Here is a 24,381-nt window from a genome sequence, read left to right as displayed (position 1 = left end):
CCATGCTCTCATTTACCTATGAGCCTTCTTATATACTGTTTCTTCTGCCCTAAATATTTTTAAAGGAGCCAACAGAGACAAATGGAGATGAAGATTTTTTTAAAAAGAAAGGGGACGGGACCATTTGAAAGCAAATGAGGAAATACCAGGGATGGAATGATACTGAAAAGCTGGAAAGAGGAACTCTTCTCTGAAACAAGAGAGCAGCATTGATGGATACATTTGTAAAAAACAGAGGTAGCAAATGATTTTCTCTGTAAAGGGGAAGTCACAGAAATCCACTAAGAGGAAAATAACTATAGTTATTCTCATTATTCTTAAACATACCTTTCTGTCATTAGAATTTCTCTAAAATGTTGAGTGATATCAACTAGAATTTTACTTCATAAATAAGAGGCAGTAAAGCACAGTGGGAAAAAAATAGTGTTTTCATTCTTCACACTTGAATTTATGTCTTGGTTCTGTCAATTATTAACTGTGTGTCCTTTAACAAGTTACTCAATTTTTCTGGGTCTCAGTTTTCTCATCTGTAAAATGGAATACTATTCCTAAAAGCTTGTATGAGTTATGAGGATTTGAGATAATACATATACAGAATCCTAGTACCATGTTTCCCCGAAAATAAGACCTAGCTGGACAATCAGCTCTACTGCATCTTTTGGAGTAAAATTAAGATAAGACCGGGTCTTATTTTACTATAACATAAGACCGGGTATAATACTATACTATACTATACTATACTATATTATACTATACTATAAAACTGGGTCTTATATTAATGTTTGCTCCAAAAGACACAGTAGAGCTGATTGTCTGGCTAGGTCTTATTTTTGGGGAAACATGGTACATAGTAGACACTGAAAAAAAAAGTTAACAATAAGCAAATAACAAAATACGGACACAAGTGTGAGATTCTTAAAAAAGCAATAAATTGTATTTCTTTAAACATTCAAATAAAACTAATAACAGAAAATTAATGAGCCATACTCCCGCAAAAAGTCCATATCCACGAATTGCAATGGATAAATCCTTGCTGTTTGAATCCATGTTCCTGATGATTCCATAGAATTGCTCCATAAAGTACTGCAGCTTACTCTTATGCATTTCTGCATCTTTTGCCACCAAAATAGAAACCTGCAATTGTATATTTACTTTTTAAAAGTATTTTAATGGTAAAACCAAGTAGTCTATACAAATGCGAAAAGGCTAGAATTATTTAATTAGATATTATTGTGCTTTATAGTTCATTACAATCTCTTTCTTTCCTAAAGAACCACTGATTCAATTGCTTAGTCTCTATCAAGTTCAGAAAAGACATTCTCTTAAATAAGGCTTTATTATATGTGACATATTTTTCTTAGAGAAAAGGGACTGAAAATGACCAGAGAAATGCAGAAAGACAAACAGATTTTGAATTAAGCCTTCCTCTTAAGAGCTCATCTGTGACTCATAAGGTGACACAGAGTTGTGCAGGCCCAGAGGCCAGCAAGTTCAGAAGTCATTAACAGACTGAGAGCCTCATTAAGGCAACACAAAATATAGTTCAGAACTAATAATCAGAAAGACAAATCATCTCATTTTTCAAAAAAATAGGCCACAAACGGTAAGGCTTAAATTAGGTGAGGCAAGGGAAAAAGTACTTTGACAAGCAAGTAGATCACTATTTACCAAACTGATAAGAGCCTAAATGCGAGAATACAAGTGTTCAAAAAAGCATTCCTAATTTCAGCACAAAGACTTCCAAGATAAGAATGAAAAGGATCCAGATAACTATCAAAGGCAGAAAAAAGGTATCTACCTTTCATTACCAACCTAGCAATACATACCCTAATCTCACACAAAGCCCCACAGGTCTTAGAATATATCACTCCCATTTATTTTAGAAGGATAATATACATACTACTTCATAGTTTTTTAAAAAGATTTTTACTAAAAAATATAGCTAACATACAACATTCTATCAATTTCAGGTGTACACCATAATTGTTCAACATTTATATAGCTAAAGAAGTGATCACCATAAGTCCAACAATCTGACACCATACCATACTATCATAATGTTATTGACTACGACTATATTCCCTATGCTGTACATCACATCTCCATGACTTATTGTTTTATACCTAGAAACCAGGACCTCTTAATCCCCTTTACCTTTTCACCCACTTTTAAAATTTTTCAATTAGAGTTAACATTCAATATTATTTTGTATTAATGCAGGTGTACAACATAGTGGTTAGTTATTTGTACGATTTAAGAAGTCATCCCACTGACTAGTCTAGTAACCCCTGGCTCTATACACAGTTATAACCGTATTATTAACTATATTCCTTATGGTTTACTTTACATCACTATTTTGTAAATACCAATTTGTACTTCTTAATCCCTTTACTTTTTTCACCCTGACCCCCAACCCCCATCCCATCTATTACCCCGGTGAATGTAGTACCCATCTGACACTATACAAAGGTATTACAATATTATTAACTATATTCCTTGTGCTATACCCTACATCCCCATGACTACTTTGTAACAACCAATTTGGACTTCTTAATCCCTTCCTTTCACCGACCACCTCAAACCTTCTCCCATCTGCAAAATGTCAGTTTTCTCTGTATCTGAGTGTGTTTCTCGTTTGTTCGTTTATTTTGTTCTTTAGATTCCACATATAAGTGAAATCACATTTCATCTGTCTTTCTGTGTCTGACATACTCCACTAAGCACAATACCCTCCAGGTCCATCCTTACCACCGCAAGATGGCAAGAACCCATTCCCTTCCACAGCCAAGCAACATTCCATTGTATATACAGAGGGTGCCAAAAAAATGTATACACATTTAAAGAAAGGAAAACTGTATTAAAATTGTAATACACAATATATACTGATAACAAAAGATGAATACAAGTCACGTTTGACTTCTGCAATTACAATTGTTGCACAAAGTGGTTACCATCAGCGTCCAGACACTTCTGATTACGGCAAACTGCTGCTTGAGAAACGAAGACCAAAGGGTCCACTTAAATACATTTTTTTGGCACCTCCAGTATGTACCACCTCCTCTTTATCATTCATCCAAGAATGGACACCCATGCTGCTTCCATATCTTAACTATTGTAAATAATGCTGCAATGAACATATATAGACACACACATCCCTTCAAAGTAGCATTTTGGGTTTCTTTGGATAAATAACCAGTAGAATTACCGGATCCTTCTCTGTCTCTTCTTATAGTGTTTGTATTAAAGTCTATTTGGTCAGGGATAAATATCGTTACCCCAGCTTTTTATTTTCCATTTCCATTTCCATTTTAGTCCGTGTATGTCTTTCAATCTAAAGTGAGTTTCTTGTAGGCAGCATACATATGTAAGGGTTTTGTTTTCTTATCCATTCAGCCACCCTATGTTTTTGAATGGAGCATTTAATACATTTACATCGAAAATAACTGTTGATAAATATGTAGTTATTGCCATTTTATTATTCATATATAATTTTTTTTTCATTTTAAAGAACTCCCTCTAACAATCCTTGTAGTACTGGTTTGCTGGTGGTGAACTCTTTTAGCTTTTTCTTCTCTGGGAAGCTTTTTATCTGCCCTTGATTTTAAATAATAGCCTTGCCGGGTAGAGTTTTCTTGGTTGTAGGTCCTTGCTTTTCATCACATTGACTATTTACTGCCAATCCTTTCTGGTCTGCAAAGTTTCTTTGAGAAATCAGCTGACAATTTTATGGAAGCTCCCTTATAAGTTAATAGTTGCCTTTCTCTTGCTACTTTTAGGACTCTCTCTTTTGTCTTTAACCTTTGCCATGTTAATTATGATGTGCTTGGTGTGGGCCTGCTTGGGTTCATCTTGTTTAGGACTTGCTGCACCTCCTGGGCCTATATGTCTATTTCCTTCGCCAGGTTAGGGAAGTTTTCAGGTTTTATTTCTTGAGTGGGTTATGTGTGTGTTCCTGTTATATCTGAGCCTTGATTGCTAGTGGCATGTCAGTGGGTGGGACTGACCCTCAGGCTGACTGGTGTGGGGTTTGGCCATGTCTAGAGCTTACCAGCTGCTGTGAGGGGGAGCTTAACCACATGGAGCAGGATTTGCCCCAGTGGGCTCTGGTGCCTGTTGAGACCGCCCTTTGGGTGTGCCACTTTTTGGGCTAACGGGGTGGACTATCAGTAGATGAAGCCAACCTCCAAGTATGTTGGTTCTGGGGTTTCTTAGGAGGGACTCTGGTGTATGCCCAGGTCAGCCACTACCTGTGACTGGCAGGGGACTACCTGATAAGTTACAAAGAGATCCACAGTTGACTGCTGCCTGTGCTGGACCTGAAGGCGCGTGGGAGAGGCCACGATATGAACTGAGGATTGCTACCACTGGTACTGGGTCTGGAGTAGCTCTGCAAAAAGCCAGGACACACCGAGGCCTCCTGCAGGTTGCTGGCTCCTGTAAGATTCAGCCTCTGTATATAGTTGGGAGCGGCGGGGTCTCAGTGAGTCACCAGGGTGGAGCAAGTAGAATACAACAGACCAATTCAGTTTCAGATTTGGCCATCCGTATGGGGGAGGGCTCAACACAGAGCCCTCCCAGCTGCACGGCAGTAGATCCCCACACAGGGAAAGTGGCAACTATCTTCCAGCCTTTGCTGGAAGCCACACACTTCAGTCTGCCCCCATATGTCTCCAACCCACAATCCCTCCGTCATTGTCCCTCCGCTGAAGCCCAGGGTGAGTGACTGTAAGCGAGTCGGTGCACACTCTTTACATGGATGTCTGGGTTTCCCATGGCCTTCCATTCCACCCTGACAGTAAGAATCACTAGCGTTTTTCATAGCCAGATGTTGTAGCGGCTCCTCTTCCTGGCACAAGTACTTCAGGCTGCAGAACCTCGAGAGGGTCCCCTTGCTCCTCCGTAGGGAACCTCTGTGGCCAAGATATCCCTTCCACTTTTGACTTGCCACATAAAATTTCGGGCCACCTTTCATACCAGTCTTAACATGGCTTTGTCTTTATATCCTTAGTTTTAAAACTTCTGTTCAGCTAGATTTCAGATAATTCACCTGGTTGATTGTTCTATAATTTAGTTGTAATTTTGATGTGTTCACAGGATGAGCAAAGTACAGTGTTCATCATCTACGCCACCATCTTTGTTCATTTCCCCATAATTTGTTTTTTCCACAAACATATCATAAACAATATTACTCAAAAAGTAACCAACCATCTTATTTAATCAAAAAAGTTTTTCATTTTATGAATACACTATATTTATGAATTTAAACTGTTTCTAATTTTCTATCATTGTACTTTCAACAAGCATCCTTTTTATGTATTTTTATCTAATTTTTTTTTTGCTTATAATAGCAAAAACTTGGAAATATAATTACCAACTGTAGAGAATAAGTTAAAACACTCTGGTTCATGAACATGATATGTATCAACTATGTTGCCATTGAAAATTAATCTTATAGATCTCAATGTAGTATCAGGAAAACATATTCAACACAGTGGAAAATCTTAAGGCTACAGAAATTATAAATAATACTCCTTTATGTCAAGATATCACTCTTGCTACCTCTTCATTCCTTCCTTCTGAGTAAGGAGAAAGCAAAAGGGGGACAAGAGGGAGGGACAGAGAAAGGAAAAGGAGGTGGGCCTAAAAGCATCACTATAAAAAAAAAAAAAAAAATCGTGATTTTTGTCTTGGTAGGATTCAGAAGATTTAATAGTTTTCTTTGTACTCGTCTATGTTTTAATTATATCATGTTTCTCCAAAAATAAGACCTAACCGGACCATCAGCTCTAATGCGTCTTTTGAAGCAAAAATTAAGTCAATGGGAAAAGAAGAGGCTTTTGAACATGTGGTGCTCAAACCAACAGGGGGGAAACTCAACTTCATACCTTACTTTACACCATACACACAAAAAAATTCAAAATAGATTACAGACCTAAGTGTAAATGCTGAAAACTATAAACTACAAAACATCTTGAAGAAAAAACTTTTTTAAATTTCTGCACCCATGGGATAGGCAAATATTTCTTAGGGCATACAAAGGAGGAATTAGTTGGAAAATTGGTAATCTGGACTTAAGCAAACTTTAAAACTTCTCTCTTTGAAAGATGCTGTTAAGAAAATGAAAAGATGAGCATCATGAGAGTGAGACCACTGCTTTCAATTTCCGTTAAATCTGTAACTAGTCAAACATCCATAATCCAAGAAACATCACTCTGCTCAATATACTAGGACACCTAGGAGACCCACACATTGGTACATTGAAAGATGGGCATATTGGAACACATAGGGGAGGCAGGATGAGGGAAGGACAGGGACAGTGCCTATATATGTGCTCCTCTGGCCACCATGGCTGAGCCCATGGCCCCAGTGAACAGCAGCGATGAAGGAGAAAGGGTGTGGTCTCCGCAACATGAACTATGGAGGACAGTAAGGGGGCAGCAACTTTGTTGGCACCTGTCAATCTGGCTCCCACCCCAATCATGGCAGTGCTCGCATCACCAGAAAGATTGGTAGCAGCGGTGGAGACACACAGTGCAGTTCCAATGGCCATAAGGAACCAGGTAGCAGCATAATTAGCTTGTGAACCGGGCTCCCCCCTCACCTGCTACATCCCCCCACCAAGATGGTGGTACCCCAAGACCCAGGCGACCCAAACACAGCAAAGGCACCCACCACAGTGGTCACCAGGCAGCAACTCCCAGGACCACAGCGATGCCCCTCTCGCCATGATCCCGAAGGCACAAGCAGCACAGGTGAGATACAACAAAAATGTGCACTATTGCACCATCTACTGGGAAAAAAACAAGCTCTAATTATAAACATATTAAGTTGTTAAAATCAAAATGGTACCTAAATAAGTGTTTACTACTTTGAATGTGCCGGCAGAGGAATAATCAAGTACCATGAACAACCAAGTTAACAAGGTAACACAGAAAGGAAAGGAAATTCTCCAGAAACCAAACTCAAAGTCATGGAAGACTGTGAACTATTCTTTTGATAAAGAATTCAAAATAGGAGTCATGAAGAAACTCTATGACATACAAGAACACTCAGAAAGGCAGTTCAATGAGCTCAGAAAGAAAATAAATGAACAGAAGTGGTACTTTACCAAAGAGCTTGACACTAAAAAAGAACCAAACAGAAATTCTAGAGCTGAAGAACTCAATATATGAAGAATGTATTAGAAAGCACTGGAAATACAGCAGACTATATGGAAGAGAGAATCTGTGAGCTTGAAGACAGAAAGAAGGTGAAAGAGAACAGAGAACTAAGTTTTTTTTTGTTTTGTTTTGTTTTTAAATGAAAGTCCTCTACAAGAATTGACTCCATTAGAAAGGGCAACATAAGGATAATGTGTCGCCCACACAAGAGAAAAGAAACAGTGGAGATACAAAGCAATCAGAAAACAAAATATAAAATGGCAGTAGTAAGTCCTCATATATCAGTAATCACCCTAAATGTAAATGGGCTGAACTCACCAATCAAAAGATAAAAAATAGCTAGATGGACTGAAAAACAAGCCCCAACTATATGCTGCCTTCAAGAGACCCATGGCAGCACCAAAGACAAACACAGGCTCAGATTAAAGGGGTGGAAGATGATATTCCAAGCAAATGGCATCCAGAGAAAAGTGGGTATACCCGTTCTTATATCAGACAAAATTGATTTCAAGACGAAAATGGTAAAAAGAGAAAAAGATGGACATTTTAAAATGATAAAGGAGACGATCCAGCAAGACATAACATTTATTAAAATACATGCACCCAACATAGGAGCACCAAAATACATAAGTAATTATTAACAGACCTAAAGGGAGAGAAAACAGCAACACAATATGAGTAGAAGACTTTAAGATCCCACTTACGCTTATCCCACTTACATCATCCAAACAGTCCACAAGGAAACAACAGCCTTAAGTGACACTTAAGATGGACTTAATATATATGTACAGAACTTTCTATCCCAAAGCAAAAGAATACATATTCTTCACAAGTTCACATGGAACATTAAAGTATAGACCATATGTTGAGACACAAAACAAATGTCAATAAATTTAAGAAGAATGAAATCATATCAAGCATCTTTTCTGACCATAATGGTATGAAACTAGAAATCAATTACAAGAAGAAAGATGGAAAAAAATCACAAATACGTGATTAAACAACATCCTACTAAACTATTGGGTCAATGAAGAAATAAAAGAAATCAAGAGATAAATGAAAATGAAAACAGTATATACCAAAGTCTTTGGGATGAAGCAAAAATGGAAAGAGGAAAATTTACAGCAATATAGGCTCCTCGAGAAACAAGAAAAATCTCAAACAAGGTAACACTGCACCTTAAAGAACTGGAAAAATATCGATAGAATAATAAAATTCAGAGTGGAAATAAATAAAACAGAGAATAAAAATAGAAAGATTAATAAAATGAAGAGCTGGTTCTTTGATAAACAAAATTGACAAATCCTTACCTAGACTCACAAAGGAACAAAGAGACAAGACACAAATAAATTAAATCAGAAATAAGAGAGAAGTTACAACAGATACCACAAAAATATAAAGGACCATAAAAGAATAGTACGAAAGGCTGTCACCAAATTAAACAACCTAGGAGAAATAGACAAGTTATTAGAATCATACAATCTTCCTAGACTGAATTATGAAGAAATAAGTATCTTGAGGATACTGATCACTAGTAAGGAAATTGCAATAGTAATTAAAAACTTCCCCAAAAAGCAAAAATCCAGAACCAGACTGCTTCCGTGGTGAATTCTACTAAACATTCAAAGAAGAATACCTATCTTTCTTAAACCCTTCCAAAAAACTGAAGAGAAAGGAATGCTTTTTAATTCTTTCTACAAGGCCAACATTACCTTGATACCAAAACCAGACAAGAACAACACAAAAAACAAATTACAGGCCAACATCTCTGATGAACATAGATGAAAAATCCTCGATAAAATACTAGTAAATCAAATACAACGATACATTAAAATGATCATATGCCACAATGAAGAGGGATTCATTCCTGGGATGCAAGGATGGTTCATCATCTACAAATCAATTGTAATAAACCACATCAACAGAATGAAGAATAAAAAAAGCATATTATCATCTCAATAGATGCAAAAAAAAAATTTTTACAATATACAACATCCATTTGCGATTTTTTTAAAAAAAGAGCTCTCAATTAATGGGTATGGAAGAAAAGTACCTCAACATAACAAAGGCCATATTAACAAACCCACACCTAATCATACTTAACAGTAAAAAATTGAAAGTTTTTCCTCTAAGATGAGGAAAAAAGACAAGGATACCAATTTTTGGCACTTTTATTCAACATAGTACTTGAAGTCTTAGCCAGAGCAATTAGGCAAGAAAAATAAATAAAAAAGATCCAAATTTGAAAGGAAGAAATAAAAGTCACTATCTGCAGATGACAAAATTTTACACATAGAAAACCCTAAAGACTCCACCAAAAAAATATTAGAAATAATAAACCAATACAGTAAATTTGCAGGATACAATACCAATATACAAAAATCTGTCATTTCTATATGACAATGAACTATCTAACAATGAACTATCAGAAGGAGAAATGAAGAACACATTCCATTTATAATCACAACAAAAGAATACTTAGGAATAAACAAAGGTGAAAGACCTGTACACTGAAAACTACAAAACACTGTTGAAAACAATGGAAAAAGACACACATAAATATAAAGATATGTCGTGTTCACAGACTAGAAAAATTAACATTGTTTAAAACGGCTACATTACCCAAAGCAATCTACAGATTCAATACAATCCCTATCAAAATCCCAACAGTATTTTTCAAAGATGTAGAACAAAAAATACTAAAATCTGTATAAAACCACAAAAGACGCCAAATAGCCAAAGAAATCCAGAGAAAAAAGAACAAAGCTGGGTGTACCACACACTCCATGATTTCAAATAATACTACAAAGCAGCACAAAAACAGACAAATAGACAAATGGAATAGAATTTAGAGCCCAAAAAAAAACCCACACATATATAGGCAACTATTCTACAACAAAGGAGCCAAAAACATACAATGGAGAAAGGATAGTCTCTTCACCGTACACAAAACTTAACTCAAATGAATTAAAGGCTGGCATGTAATGCCTGAAACAATAAAATACATAGAAGAAAACATTGGCACTAAGCTTCTGGACATCAGTCTCAGTGGGCTTTTTGTAAATTTGACTCCAAGGCAAGGGAAACAAAAGTAAACAAATAGGACTATATCAAACTAAAAAGCTTTTGCCCAGCAAAAGAAACCATCAACAAAAGAAAAATGCAACCAACTGAATAGAAGATTTTGCATATGATATTTCTGATAAGGAGTTAATATCCAAAATACAAGTATATAAGAAACGCATACAAGTCAACAACGAAAAAACACCCCAAGCAACCCAAATAAAAAATGGAAAGAGGACTGGAATGCACATTTTTTTAAGGAAGCCACATACAGACATATGAAGAGATGTTCAACATCACCAGTTACCAGGGAAATGCAAATCAAAACCACAATGAGATACCACCTTACACCTGTGAGATGGCTATTATCAAAAAGACAAGAAATAACAAGTGTTGGAGAGGATGTGGAGAAAAAGGAACTCTTGTATACTGCCGGTGGGAATGTAAATTGCTACAGCCGCTATGGAAAACAGCATGGAGGTTCCTCAAATATTAAGAACAGAACTACCAAATGATCTAGCAATTCCTCTTCTGGGTATTTATCTGAAGACTATGAAAACACTTATTTAAAAAGATATATGCACCTCTATATGTTCATTATAGCATTATTCACAACAGCCAAGTTATTGAAACAACCTAAGTGTCCACTGATGGATGAATAGATAAAAATGTGGTACATATACACAAAATGGAATACTATTCTAACATAAAAAAAGATAAAATATTGCCATTTGTGACAATGATGGATCTTGATGGTATTATGTTAAGTGAAATAAGTCAAACGTAAAAGGACAAAAATCATGTAATTACAACTCATGTGGAATAAAAAACAAAAAGTAACAAACAAAACAAAATAAAAACTCGGAGATACTGACAACACAATGAGGATTACCAGAGCATAAGTGGGAGGGTGAAATTGGTAAAGGGGGTGAAATATATGCTAATAGATGGAAAGTAGACTTTTGGTGGTAAGCTCGCAAAAGAGCACACATGTATCAAATTATAATGTTGTATATCTGAAATTAATATAATGCTCTTAACCAATGTTACCCCAATGGAAAAAAAACAAAATGAAAAGGCAAACCACAGAAGAAAAACTATTTGCAGTATTTTTAGAACAGGACTTGTATCCAAATTTTGTAGAGAACTCTTACAACTCATTAATAAAAAAGAAACACAAATAATTTTAAGATGAGCAAAATATATGAATTAATACTTCACAAAATAAGATATAAGTATGGCTAATAATCACAGGGGAAAAAGATAATCATCAACTGTCAGCATGAAAATTCAAATTAAAACCACAGTAGGGTACATCGTATACCCATTAAAAGGTCTAAAATTAAAAAGACCAACAATACCACGGGTTGATAAGGATTTGGTGTGAATGGAACTCTCATGCATTACTAGTGGAAATTAGAATATGCAACCAACTTGGAAAAGAGTTTAGCAGTTTCTTATAAAGTTTAATATATACCTACGATGTGACACAGCAATTCCACTTCTAGGTTTTTATTCAAGAGAAATGAAAACATATGTCCACAAAAATACTTGGTCATGAACATTCTTAATTTAAAATAGCCCCAAACTGGAAACCACCACACATCCAAAAACAAACAATGATATGTCCCTAGAATGGAACACTATCTGTGCCACACCTCAAATTGGTCTTCATGGACTAGCTTGTGAATTTAACTACCATTTATAACACTGCTCCAAACAAAATTTATATCGTGAATCTTCAATGTTTTCCTTCAGACAACCCAAGCAGTTTAATTCCATAACACCTATCCTGAACAGCAGGTATTTCCAGATACCTTTGTATCTGGAACCACAATCAGAACCACAATCATGAACACATTCTCATTAGCCAACTGTGAAATGTTTCCAAATTTGCAGGCTCAAAATCTGCAACCACATCCTATCTAGATGGAAAATACACAAAGGCAAATGGACTCTCCTTGTTCTTGAAGTAATATGAAACACAAGTATCTTATCTTAACATGACAGCCGACCCTCACCTCTCAGAGATATGTTTTCTTACCCCACCTGGCTGCCACTGCCAAAGAAACCCTGATCTCCCAGGGCCTTCCTTCCTTCCATCTCCTCAGTGTCACTTCTGTCCAATCTTGGATCTGAGGCCCTAATCAGATCTAGTAGTATCTTCATAGCTTTCTTTCAGTCCTGCTGTTATCCATGCAGTTGATCAATAACCAAGCTTTTTTCTTTAAATACTACAGAAGCTAATGGGTCAACTTTTATTTATTTTTCAAATGTGCAAGCACAAGATTAGATAATATTTTGCATGGAAAAAATATTTTTAAATGTAAGTGAAATTTTAGTACCTGTTTCAGAAAAGATTCCAGAGCTGAATTTGCACCTCTTTTCAATTCTATGTTTGTATGGTTACACCATTTTGACAGTACTTCAAATAAAGAAATGTAGTTTTCCAAAAGGCAGGTGCTAAATTGAGCTGCATGTAGGGTAAATAAGCACAAGCCAGCTGCAATTGCAAAAATCATTATATTTAAACTAGGAACACAAAAAGCACAACAAAGAACTAAGAAAGCTTCAGGCATATGTCAAAAATAAAACTGTTCATGAAGATCCAGTATCATTACACTGTAATGACCTAGGGATCCTAATCAGAGCTCTAATGCCACCATCCCCCATTTAATCAATAGGCCCATGATTTGGCGAATGAATCCCCAAAGTTCAGAAACAGGACCACAGTTTATTTAGATACAGTCAGAATCAAATCTTCTGGATCCCGTAAAGATGCTCTAAAGCAATTTTTTTTAAATCATGTAATCTAAATGTGACCATCTCAACCAAAATTTTTGTGCTACAAAGTCTCCAAAAGCCTCCCTGCAAATAGCTGCGAGTGACACATCACAGATGTTATCACTTACTTTTTTTTGTTTTTTAGTTAGACAAACAGCTTTATTGCCTCTTGGCTTCTGGCTCAGGGCATGTGAGCCACACTTATGTAACTTTCATTTGTAGTTTAAGCAAATTTACTCAAGACATTATTTAATCTGAAATATTCTACCTCAATAAATATAGAATCTTACCTAAGGGCACTGCATATCTCTTTAGATCAATCTATTTAAAAAGAAAACATATCATTAATGTTTGACAATCACAAGTCTCAATTGCAAAAGAATTAGAATAATATTGATCCCACCTGAGGACGAATGGCCTTTAATGCAAAATCAAAAATCTCCCTTGAAGTCTGGGGATCTGAGGAAAAAAAAAAACCAAAAAGAAGCCTGTTACAAATCATAACACTATCATGTGACTTTACAATAGCTTTATTTCAGACAGCTTGACATCTATATTTAACCACAACAGTCTCTTGTGAATTCAGGAGTAACGTCTTCTATCATTCAGTTCAGCTAGAGAATTGTAAGATATTACTGCCACACAATTATTACTGCAGTATAATAGTTAGAAAGTCTGGAATAACAAAGATACAAATTTATATTCAACTCATCACTTAAAAGCTCTGTTAGAGTCTCTCAGTCTCAGTTTTCTTATCTGTAAAAAGACGCATATATACTTTCTTTTAGAGTTGTTTGGAGGATTAAACAAGGCCAAACACATTATTATTCTTTCAATACTCCGAAGCATTTTTTCAACACATAGTATATGCCACATTATGGGAATTACAAATATGAATAAAATATGATCTTTGACCTTAGTAAACTTATTACCTAAAAAGAAAGATAAAACAGAAAACCAACTATAATCTGAGGCTCTTATCCTGGCCTGAATGACATCACAATTACTTACATAACTGTCTCCCACCAGTATTTACTGCAGCTGTCCAGAAATTATGCTTTATTCATCACTGAGTTCTCTGCCCTTCCTTGTAACAGTGACTTGCAAACAGCAGAGGTTAAAGAATTATTTGCTTGATTACCAGGATCAATATATTTGAAAAAACAGGACACAGAGGCAGAAGGGGTCAGAGAGAGTTTAAGATTAGAGAAGCATCAGAATGTTTGGAGGTTAATGCCATAAAAGAGATACAAGAAAGCCACTTTGGCATTCAATACCCGGAAAGATTTCTTCTGGCTGTCAGTATTCCAGACAGGCTTTACAGACAAGGTAGCACTTGAGTTGAGCCTAAAAGGATAAGTACTAATTGGGGAAAAGGTCATTCTAATATAAAGTGACACTGTAAATATAGGTGTGCAGACACAAAGACACCAGGTACTTGTCAGTGCACAGTTGGTCTGGAATGAGTGGACTTGGTGGACCCAGTGAAGCCCAGGGATTCAAGGGCCTGAGCTCTTCTCAGTAGTGGGAATGTACAACATCCTAGCTTCATGCCTTTTCCCAGGCTCTGGCCACCCACAGTCCTCTCCTGTGTCCACCTCTCCTTTCCAATGGAGAGCTCCCCAACAAGCATGCTCTTGTATCTATTTTTTCACTGTGGTAAAATACATGTAACAACATTTATCATTTTAAACATATGCATAATTAAGTACCATTAAACATAGTCATATTATTGTGCGCCACTACCTATACCCAAAACATTTTCATTATCTCCAACAGAAAGGCTGTCCCCATTAAACACTAACTCCCCTCCACACTTCCCCCCAGCCCTTGGTAACCTCTATTCTACTTTCTGTCTCTATGAGTTTGCCTATTCTTGTTACCTCATCATAAGTGGAATCATATTGTACTTTGTACTTTTTAAAAAATCTCACTTAGCATAATGGCCTCAAGGTTCATCCACGTTGTAGCATGTTAACAGTATTTCCTTTTTTAAGGCTGAATAACATGCCATTATACCACAGGTATGTATATACCACATTGTTTACCCATTCATCTGTTGATGGATACTTGGGTTATTTCTACCTCTTAGCTATTGTCGTTGAAAAACATCCAGCCTAAGAGAAAGCTTATTAAGAGTTTGAGCCAAACTGATGACAATTGCTGGGAAGCAAAATCTCTATGGACTGAGAAAACGCTCCACAAAAATGGCAGTTTGCAGCTTATTTTATACATAGAATCAAAGGAGGAGGATTACATGAAATCCATTGGTGATAGATTAAGAGGGTGGGAGAAAGCAAAGTGAGGAAATCTTTGGGATTGGATAAAAGTAAATTGGAGAGACTGGTACTTCTTTTACATAGGTGGGTACAGGACAATTAAGAGTTCACACAGACATGTTAACCAAGGGACAAGAAGAATAATGAAGGATTCTGTACTTTCCTGCTCTGGTCCAGAAAAAGGGATTACTGACATTCCAAGGATGTCATCTTAGATGCAAAAAGACAATAGACAGCCTCACTTAAGGTAAAGATTGACCTTATGATAGAAGCTTCAGGCTAAAGATATGACTTTCCACCATGGCCCACCTTAGTTATGAATTTTTTTATGTTCACGCCATCTTATGTGGTTATTTTCGGTCTCGACTTTGTCAGGTTTAATCTGTGGCCCCTTTTCTGTCCTCACTATTGTGGTTAGTGCAAGTTAGGAACACAAGTTCTTGTTTCTATTTTCTTAAACGAACTTAATACGTCTCAAATTTTAATACCATCCCCTACACACACATTTATTTGCTACTAACAACTGAAATAGCACATCAAAAAGTTTGTTACAATTTAAATTTTTGAAAAACCAGAGAATCTAGTTAATGCACCCTGCCTTAAATTATGCTCTAGCCAAACCACCCAATGTTTTCTTTTTTACATTCCTTCCACACAAGTTATTTGCTTCTAATTCTTGATGTTGGATTTCATCTTACAGGCTTCCAAGACACACTGGCAATACTCAAGACCTATTATAAGTACTTTTTTGGGTCAAATATAAAAATAGAACTGAAGTATACTGAAGTCATTCAAATGCGAACTACATAGATTCCTTGTAAGTTACTGGCCTCAAGGTAGACAAAAAAGAGATGCAAGAAAAAAAGACATCACAGAACTTCTATCATAGGTTATCAAAATATTGGCATATAGTATGTCCTAGCATAAGTAGCTTTCCCCAGCTGCTGCATAATGACTCTAAAATTAGTAGCAAGAAAAAAAGTACAAAAATAAGGTTTATGACTAAATCAACTTCATGTCATTATTCTCCATGCTAATGTTATCAGAAGGATCTCTATAACATAGGCAAATAACAGCTACATCTAAATCTTCTGAATCGATTCAATCTCAATTTTCCCCTCCTATGGATACTTTCAAAGCAGAGACAGGGTGCAGTATCTAATAGCTTGTAACATCCTGTGCATCCTTTTTTCCAAGCAATTGCCAATGTTCTTACTCCACATCTCCTGTAGAGTATGCTTTGACCCAGCCCCAGTCCAAGCTCCTGTAAGTTCTTTTCTCTGTCCTGCTATTGTGGTAAACATTCTCGTACATGAGAAGGGAATTTGGTACTAGTGTTCAGAATCAAGTTACTAAGGTTCTTTGCTAGTATTTCTGAGACAGCTTAAGAGTAAGATGAATCTTCTTCATAGGTCATCTGAGAAGACTCCAGAGTCAATGTTGGATTAAGCTTTTTTGGTGAGTCCTCTGGAAGTCTAGTCACAGTTTGAAGCTTCTCTAAGATCCCCCAAAGGGTTCAAGCAGAAGGTGATACTCAAAACTCTCAAATTGCTATAAAGTACCCTGGAAAGAATCGTACAGCACAGAATTAGCAAGTAAACCCCAATTCCAACAAAACGTGGCCAAAGAAAAGAGCTAACCTTCTTCTATTTTTTAAACCCCTTTCTTATGCCTACAACATCTCCTGTTGGCTATACCACATTTCTTTGCTTTACTATTTTAAGATTTCTCTTAAGGGTTTTCTGTAGAGGGCCTCTACTTCCTACCTTCCATTCACCTTGTCTTCATCCTACTAACTTTAAACTGCTCTGGCTTGTCCCATGACACTCGACTTGAAGCTGCTCTTGATGAACTGGACCCACTTTGCCACTCTGGTCTCTTCTCATTCAGACCCCTCCCAGAGCAAGGAAGAATCACACTCCCTCCTCCAGTCTCTCTCCTTATATCCTTGCCCTAATCTCTCTGCACTTGTTCTCTAGTTCATCTTGCTCACACTCACAGCTTTACATACTATTTCTATGCTGAAGACTTCGAAATTTGTATCTTGAAGTCTGATTTCTACTGCGAGAACCAGTCTTTACATATGCAACTGCACACTTACCATCTAAGCTTGGATGTTCCATAGGTTCCAGGTTTCTCCCTGAAACCTGGTCCTCTGCCATCCCCCCAGCTTAATAATCAGTACATGGACTTCAGTTGCTCACTCCCACACTCAAGACCAAAGTCTCTCAATCCTACACTAATCTTTCACATCCATTAGCAGTTGAGTAGACCTTTATAAAATATCAATTGGCCCACACCTATTCCTTACAGAAAAAAACATGGTTCTCCATTCCATTTGGAATGAAATCCCAGTTCAGAAGCTCCTCACACACCGACTCCACATCCTGTCCAATGTCACCAGGCCCTCTCTGTGTGCTGCTAAGCTCCAGATACTCCAGCTCTCTTGAACCCTTCCAACCACTGCATGCTGGCCAGGCTTGAGGCCTGGGTACTTGCTAGTACCTCTGCCTGGGATACTCTTTCCAGCTGGCTCCGGGCTGTGTGCATTCTCCATCTCTCCATACTCCAATATTCCTATTCACTGTACCCAACTTGTTTGAATAATTGAATGCTGTATCTGTAATAGCTTGTTCATTTGTTTATTGTTTGCCTCCTCTATTAGACTGAGTTCATGATGGTAGAAACCCGGTGAGTCTGATCACTGAATCCAATACCTAATCCATCACTCTTTAGATAGAAGGCACCCAGGAAATAATTATTATTTGATTATATTAGTATTTAGTGCTTGAAGCCACGTTATCATGAAATAACAGAAAAACTATAAATTTTAGCTTCAGACCAAGGCTTAAATCTCACTCTTGCCATTTATTGGTTATATTAGTTTCCTATTGTGGCTGTAACAAACTACCAGTAACATAGTGGTTAAAACAACATAAATTTATTACCATACAGTTCTGGAGGTGAGAAATCTGAAATGGGTGTCACTGAGCTAAAATCAAGCTGTCAGCAGAGCTGTGTTCCTTTCTAGAGGCTTTAGGGGCTCTATTTTCCTGCTTCTGAGGCCACTCACATTCCTTGGCTCATGGACCCCGCCCATCTTCAAACCCGGCAATGGCTGGGTCAATCTTTCTCATATTGCATCACCCTTAACATTGCTTCTTCTGCCTCCCTCTTCCATATTTAAGGACCCTTGTTATCATATTGGGCCAACTTGGATAATCTCGGCATCTCAGGGTCAGCTGATTAGCAACCTTAATTCCATCTGCAACCTTGATTTCCATTTGCCATGTGGCCTAACATATTCACAGGCTCTGGGGATTAGAATGAGGACATCTTTGGGAGCCATTATTCTGCCTACCACACTAACTGTGTTACTTTGGGCAAGTTAGTTAACTTGCTTTAATTCTAGTTTTCTAATATATAAAACAGAAATATTATTACCTGTCTTAAAGATTTCTTGCAAAATGTCTTGAATAATCATTAGCACATGGTTATTGAGCAACAAATGCTATTATTTTCCTTAAGCTGTCTATGTTCACCAAATGTCAATTAATATGCCAAGAAAATACAGACAAATAAGCAACATTACCTGCCAGGTAAATTAAAAATATGTCATAGTAAGTGCTGTAACAGAGGGGAATACAGAAGCCATAGGAAGTGAGTCAACTCAGGGGAAACATAAAGGCTTTATAAAATGGATGCTCTTTGAGCAATAACCTGATGGAGTGGGAAGCTGGCAACAGGATATGAGAGAAATAAGAGAGAGGACAAAGGAAAGGAAATCATATAGGAACAAGTTCAATATTCTTGGTAGGCAGCAATAAAGAAGGGTGAGTAGAAACATGAAGTTAAAACATGAAATTGCTGTATTTGCAGGTCAAAAGTCACTGGATATAGGCAATTTCATAAGTTTGAACCTTATGAAAGCAAGCACACTGGAGGTAGAAAAATTTAGAAACTGTTTGAACAAAACTGGTAAGGAAGAGCAAATACAGATAATGCATTTTTTTTTAAAGAATGTTTTAAGATTACAAGCTTCATTTGGCTTTTAAAAAGAAATGAATTCATAATACTTATAATGCTACCATAGCTAAATTATCCTAAAAACCTTCAATTTTGAGATACTTCAGTAGAACATTATTGATAGCTATGAAGAAAAGTATATTAAACAGAATTGTAAATTGACAGGCAAGAATCTGCATCCTAAGAATTACAAAATGCTGATGAAAAAAAATCAAACACCTAAACAAATGGAGAGATATACTGTGTTCACGGATTGGAAAACTCAACATAGTAGAGATGTCAACTGTCCCCAAACTGAAATACAAGTTTAACGTAATTATCATCAAAATCAAAGCAAGATTTTGCGTAGAGAGTGACGTCATAGGAATGGCGACAGCCAGGTGGTCTTCTTGAGTTCTCCTCCGGAACTTACCACAAATTGAACATCTATAACCCATCAAAGGGCTCTCTGCTCATCACACAGAACAGCTTAGAGACTCCTATGAGGATTACATGAAGGTGGGCAAACTAGGCTAGCAGGGGAAGAGGGAAAGGAGCAGAGTGGAGATGCTGCCCGCATGGGCAGCTGCAGAAACGCAGGGGGTCCCAGGACACAACAGAGACCACAAGAGCCAGGAGGTGGGCTCTTTCCCTGCGTCCTACAGCTGATCTCTCCTGCCTGAGAGAGCAGCAATATCCAGCATTTGAGGCAGTAACCTCAGCTGAGACCTCCAGCTGAGCCCTAGGTCAGACAAAGAACTTAAACACCTTATCTGGGCCCCTCCCCCTACTCTCCCAATCAAACCCCCATCCTTCCAGAGACTCAAGCTGGTCTCTGAACTGAGGAGAAGTGTCAGATTACAGAGGAGCAGTAGGGCTCAGGATCTGGGGAAGACCCAGCTTGCAGCTCCAAGAGAAGAGGCTGGAAAGAATATGAAACTGCTGGGTTGAGAGAGAGAAAACCCCCTCCATCCCCAGCCCCCACCTTTTCTGCCCAGCCTAGGGCAGGGCAATTGCAACTGCAGAGACACTCTCAAGTGTCAGCAGTAGGTAGGCAGCAGATTCAGCTCAGAAATCTCCCGCCCTCAACACACACACACACACACACACACACACACACACACACACACAAACACACGGAAGAAGTGCCCTAACATTCAGGAGACCTGGGCACAGCGCTGCCTGTGTTACTCTCAGAGCACGTTCTGTACATGCAAGAGCAGAAACTGCACTGACTTTGTAAAATGTACCATCCAGACCCCAAAGACCCACTCATCTAAAACTGCAGTCCCAGGGTAAGTCTGGGCACCAGGTGACCAGCTCTAACTGCACAAGATGCAGAGGACTCTTTAGTACAGCAGAGAACAACCTGGAGATTACTTGGTGGGCTTAAGCCAAGACTAGCGCTGCTTCTTTTGTTTTGTTTTTGCATTTTTTATATTTTTGCCTGGGCGGAGTGTGGGTTATCCATTGTTTTACATGTGAGTGTATTTGGCTTTTTCTTTGTTGTTCTTGTTGTTGTGCATGGTGATTTGCTTTGTTCTGAAATTGCCCTACACCAGGGCCCAGTTAAGAGGCACAAGATTCAACACACCCAGAGGACAACTCCAGACCAAACCAGAGTATTACCGGATTTGACCTACAAGTGACACACCCAGAGGGAATTCTCTACAGGCTCAAGAGCTCATAGGGGCCAAGCCTCATTTGAGCAGTCAACGCCTCTCACAGAAGATCATCCACTGTGGGAAAAGCCAAGTCTCACAACTAGTCAGCCTAGGAGTCAATCCCAGCTACTGACAAGCCAAAAGCAATTAAAGATCAACTTTAACAGGACAAAATACACAACACAAAAGTCACCTTTGGAGCACATTCACAGGAGAAGAAGGAACTGGTGCAAGTCAAATATAAAACACATACTACATAAGATAACCCAGCAAAAACCATGAACCCTAGGGGATCTACCTAATACATCGAAGCAAACACAGAGAGTCAACCAGAAGAGGGAAACAAAGAAACATGACCCAAATAAAACAACAGAAGAAACCTCCAGAACTGGAACCAAATAAAACAGAGATAACCAAACTATCAGAGACAGAGTTCCGAACACTGATGATAAGAATGTTTAAGGCACTTAGTGACGACATAAAGTAGGATAGAGAAATCATAATGAACCTGTTAGAACTAAAGAATACAATAACTGAAATAAAGAAGGAATTACCAGCAGGTTAGATGAAGCAGAGGATCGTACCAGCGACTTAGAAGAAAGTTAGCAAAGATCACCCAATTGGAACAACAACAAAAAAGAATAAAAAACAGTGAAGATGGTTTAAGAGACCTCTGGGATAACATCAAGCGCAACAACATACGCATCGTAGGAATACCAGAAGGTGAAGAGAGGGAGCAGGGATCGAGAACATATTTGAAGTAATAATGTCCGAAAACTTCCCCAACCTGATGAAGGAAACCAACATACAGGCCAAGAAGTGCAGAGAGTTCCAACCAGGATAAACCCAAACAGGTCCACACCAAGACACATTATAGTTAAAATGGCAAAGCTTAAAGAGAAAGAGAGATCCTGAAAGCAGCAAGAGAAAGACGGAGGGTTACATACAAGGGAACTCCCATAAGACTATCAAATGACTTTTCTATAGAAACTTTGCAGGCCAGAAGGGAGTGGCAGGCATTACTTAAAGTGCTGAAAAACAAAGGCCTACAACCTAGATTGCTTTATCCAGCAAGGATATCATTTAAAGTTGAAGGAGAGATAAAAAGCTTCCCAGAAAAGAACAAGCTAAAGATATTTATTACCACCAAGCCAGCATTGCAGGAAATATTAAAAGGGCTTCTGTAAACAGAAGAAAGATGAAAACAATCTAACTACAAATTTTTTAAAAATGGCAATAACTGTGTACCTATCAATACTCACTTTAAATGTAAATGGATTAAATGCTCCAATCAAAAGACATAGAGTGGCTGAGTGGATAAGAAAGCAAGAAACTGTATATGCTGTATACAAGAGACTCACCTCAGATCAAAAGACACACACAGACTGAAAGTGAAAGATTGGAGTAAGATATTTTATACAAATAGAAATGAGAAAAAAGCTGGAGTTGCAATTCTTATATCTGACAAAATAGACTTTAAAATGAAGACTATATTAAAAGACAAAGATGGGCAATACATACTAATAAAGGGATTGATCCAACGAGAGGACATAACCCAGGTAAACATCTATGCACCCAAAATAGGAGCACCTAAATATATAAGACAGATATTGACTGACATAAAGACAAGAGATCAACAGTAATATTATCATAGTAGGGGACTTCAACACACTCTGACAACAAAGGACAGGTCTTCCAGACAGAAAATGACACATTGGACCAGTTGGATTTAATCGATATTTTCAGAGAATTTAATCCCAAAGCTGCAGAATACATGTTATTCTCAAGCGCACATGGAACAGTTTTCAAGATAGACCACATGTAAGGCCACAAAACAAGTCTTGATAAATTTAATAAAATTGAAATCATACCAATTGTCTTCTCTGACCACAGTGCTATGAAATTAGAAATCAACTACAGGAAAAAAACTAGAACACACACAAATTCATGGAGGCTGAATAACATGTTACTAAATAATGAATGGGTCAACCATGAGATCAAGGAAGAAATCAAAAGATATCTCGAGACAATCAAAAATGAAAACACAACGACCCAAAATCTATGGGATGCAGAGAAAGGAATCCAAAGAAGGAAATTCAGAGCATTGCCGGCCAATCTAAAGACAGAAGAAAAATCACTAATCAACAGTTTATCTTCACACTTAAGGATTCTGGAAAAAGAACAGCAAAATAAGCCCAAAGGGAGTACAAGGAAGGAGATAATAAAGATCAGAGCAGAAATAAATGAAATAGAAACCAAAAAAACAATACAAAAGATCAATGAATCCAAGAGTTGGTTTTTAGAGAAGATAAACAAAATAGACAAACCGTAAGCCAGACTCATTAAAAGAAGAGAGAGAGGACGCAAATTAATAAAATCAGAAATGAAAGAGGAAAACTGAAAACAGACACCACAGAAATACAAAAAATGTAAGAAATTACTACAAACAACTTTATGGCAACAAATTAGACAATCTGGCAGAAATGGACAATTTTCTAGAAGCACACAACCTTCCAAGGCTAACTCAAGAAGAAACAGAAAACCTGAATAGACTGATTACCACCAGGGAAATTGAATCAGTAATCAACAAGCTCCCAACCAAACAAAACCCCGGATCAGATGGCTTTACAGGTGAATTTTACAAAACATTCAAAAAAGAATTATCACCTATTCTCTTCAAGCTCTTCCAAAAAATCCAGAAGGAGAGATGGCTCCCAAACACTTTTTAGGAGGCCACTATCACCCTGATCCCAATATCAGACAAAGACACTACAATAAAAGAAAAGTACAGGCTGATATCTCTAATGAACATAGATGCAAAAATCCTCAACAAAATATTAGTGAATAGAATTCAGCAATACATTAAAAAGATCATACACCATGATCAAGTGGGATACCTTCCTGGTATGCAAGGGTGGTTTAACATCCGCAAATCAATTAATGTGATACACATTAACAAAATCAAAAATAAAAATCATATTATCATATCAATAGATGCAGAAAAAGCATTTGACAAAATCCAGGAGCCATTTATGATAAAAACTCTTAAGAAAGTGGGAATACAGGGACCATATCTAAACATAGTAAAGGCTAAATATGATAAACACACAGCTAACATCATACTCAATGGGGAAAAGCTAAAACCATCCCCCAGATCAGGAACAAGGCAAGGTTGCCCACTTTCTCCACTTCTATTCAACATAGTGCTGGAAGTTCTAGCCATAGCAATCAGACAAGAAAAAGAAATAAAAGGCATCCAAATTGGTAAGGAGGAAGTAAAATTGTCATTATATGCAGATGACATACTATATATAGAGAACCCTAAAGACTCCACCAAAAAGCTATTAGAACTGATAAATGAATTTAGCAAAGTAGCAGGATACAAAAGTAATATTCAGAAATCAGTTTCATTTGTATATAAGAATA

General features: G+C 37.3%; 1 protein-coding gene across 3 annotated transcripts in view; it reads right to left on the bottom strand.

Moving 5' to 3' along the window:
• The window catches only part of PRKDC (protein kinase, DNA-activated, catalytic subunit), a 259,605-nt gene that overhangs the window by 220,096 nt on the left and 15,128 nt on the right, over positions 1 to 24,381 (bottom strand). For 2 of the 3 annotated variants that reach the window (XM_033125784.1, XM_033125783.1), the window contains exons 8-11: positions 13,411 to 13,466; positions 13,298 to 13,328; positions 12,569 to 12,726; positions 988 to 1,134 (exon numbers count right to left, since the gene is read on the bottom strand). In XM_033125784.1, the coding sequence (XP_032981675.1) occupies positions 988 to 1,134; positions 12,569 to 12,726; positions 13,298 to 13,328; positions 13,411 to 13,466 (392 nt within the window). Of the gene's footprint in view, positions 1 to 987; positions 1,135 to 12,568; positions 12,727 to 13,297; positions 13,329 to 13,410; positions 13,469 to 24,381 lie in introns of those variants that run through there. The other variant, XM_033125785.1, reaches the window with a different exon arrangement.

Source organism: Rhinolophus ferrumequinum, chromosome 14, assembly GCF_004115265.2.
Source record: "Rhinolophus ferrumequinum isolate MPI-CBG mRhiFer1 chromosome 14, mRhiFer1_v1.p, whole genome shotgun sequence".
Lineage (NCBI taxonomy): Eukaryota > Metazoa > Chordata > Mammalia > Chiroptera > Rhinolophidae > Rhinolophus > Rhinolophus ferrumequinum.
This window is presented reverse-complemented; position numbering and strand designations above follow the sequence as displayed.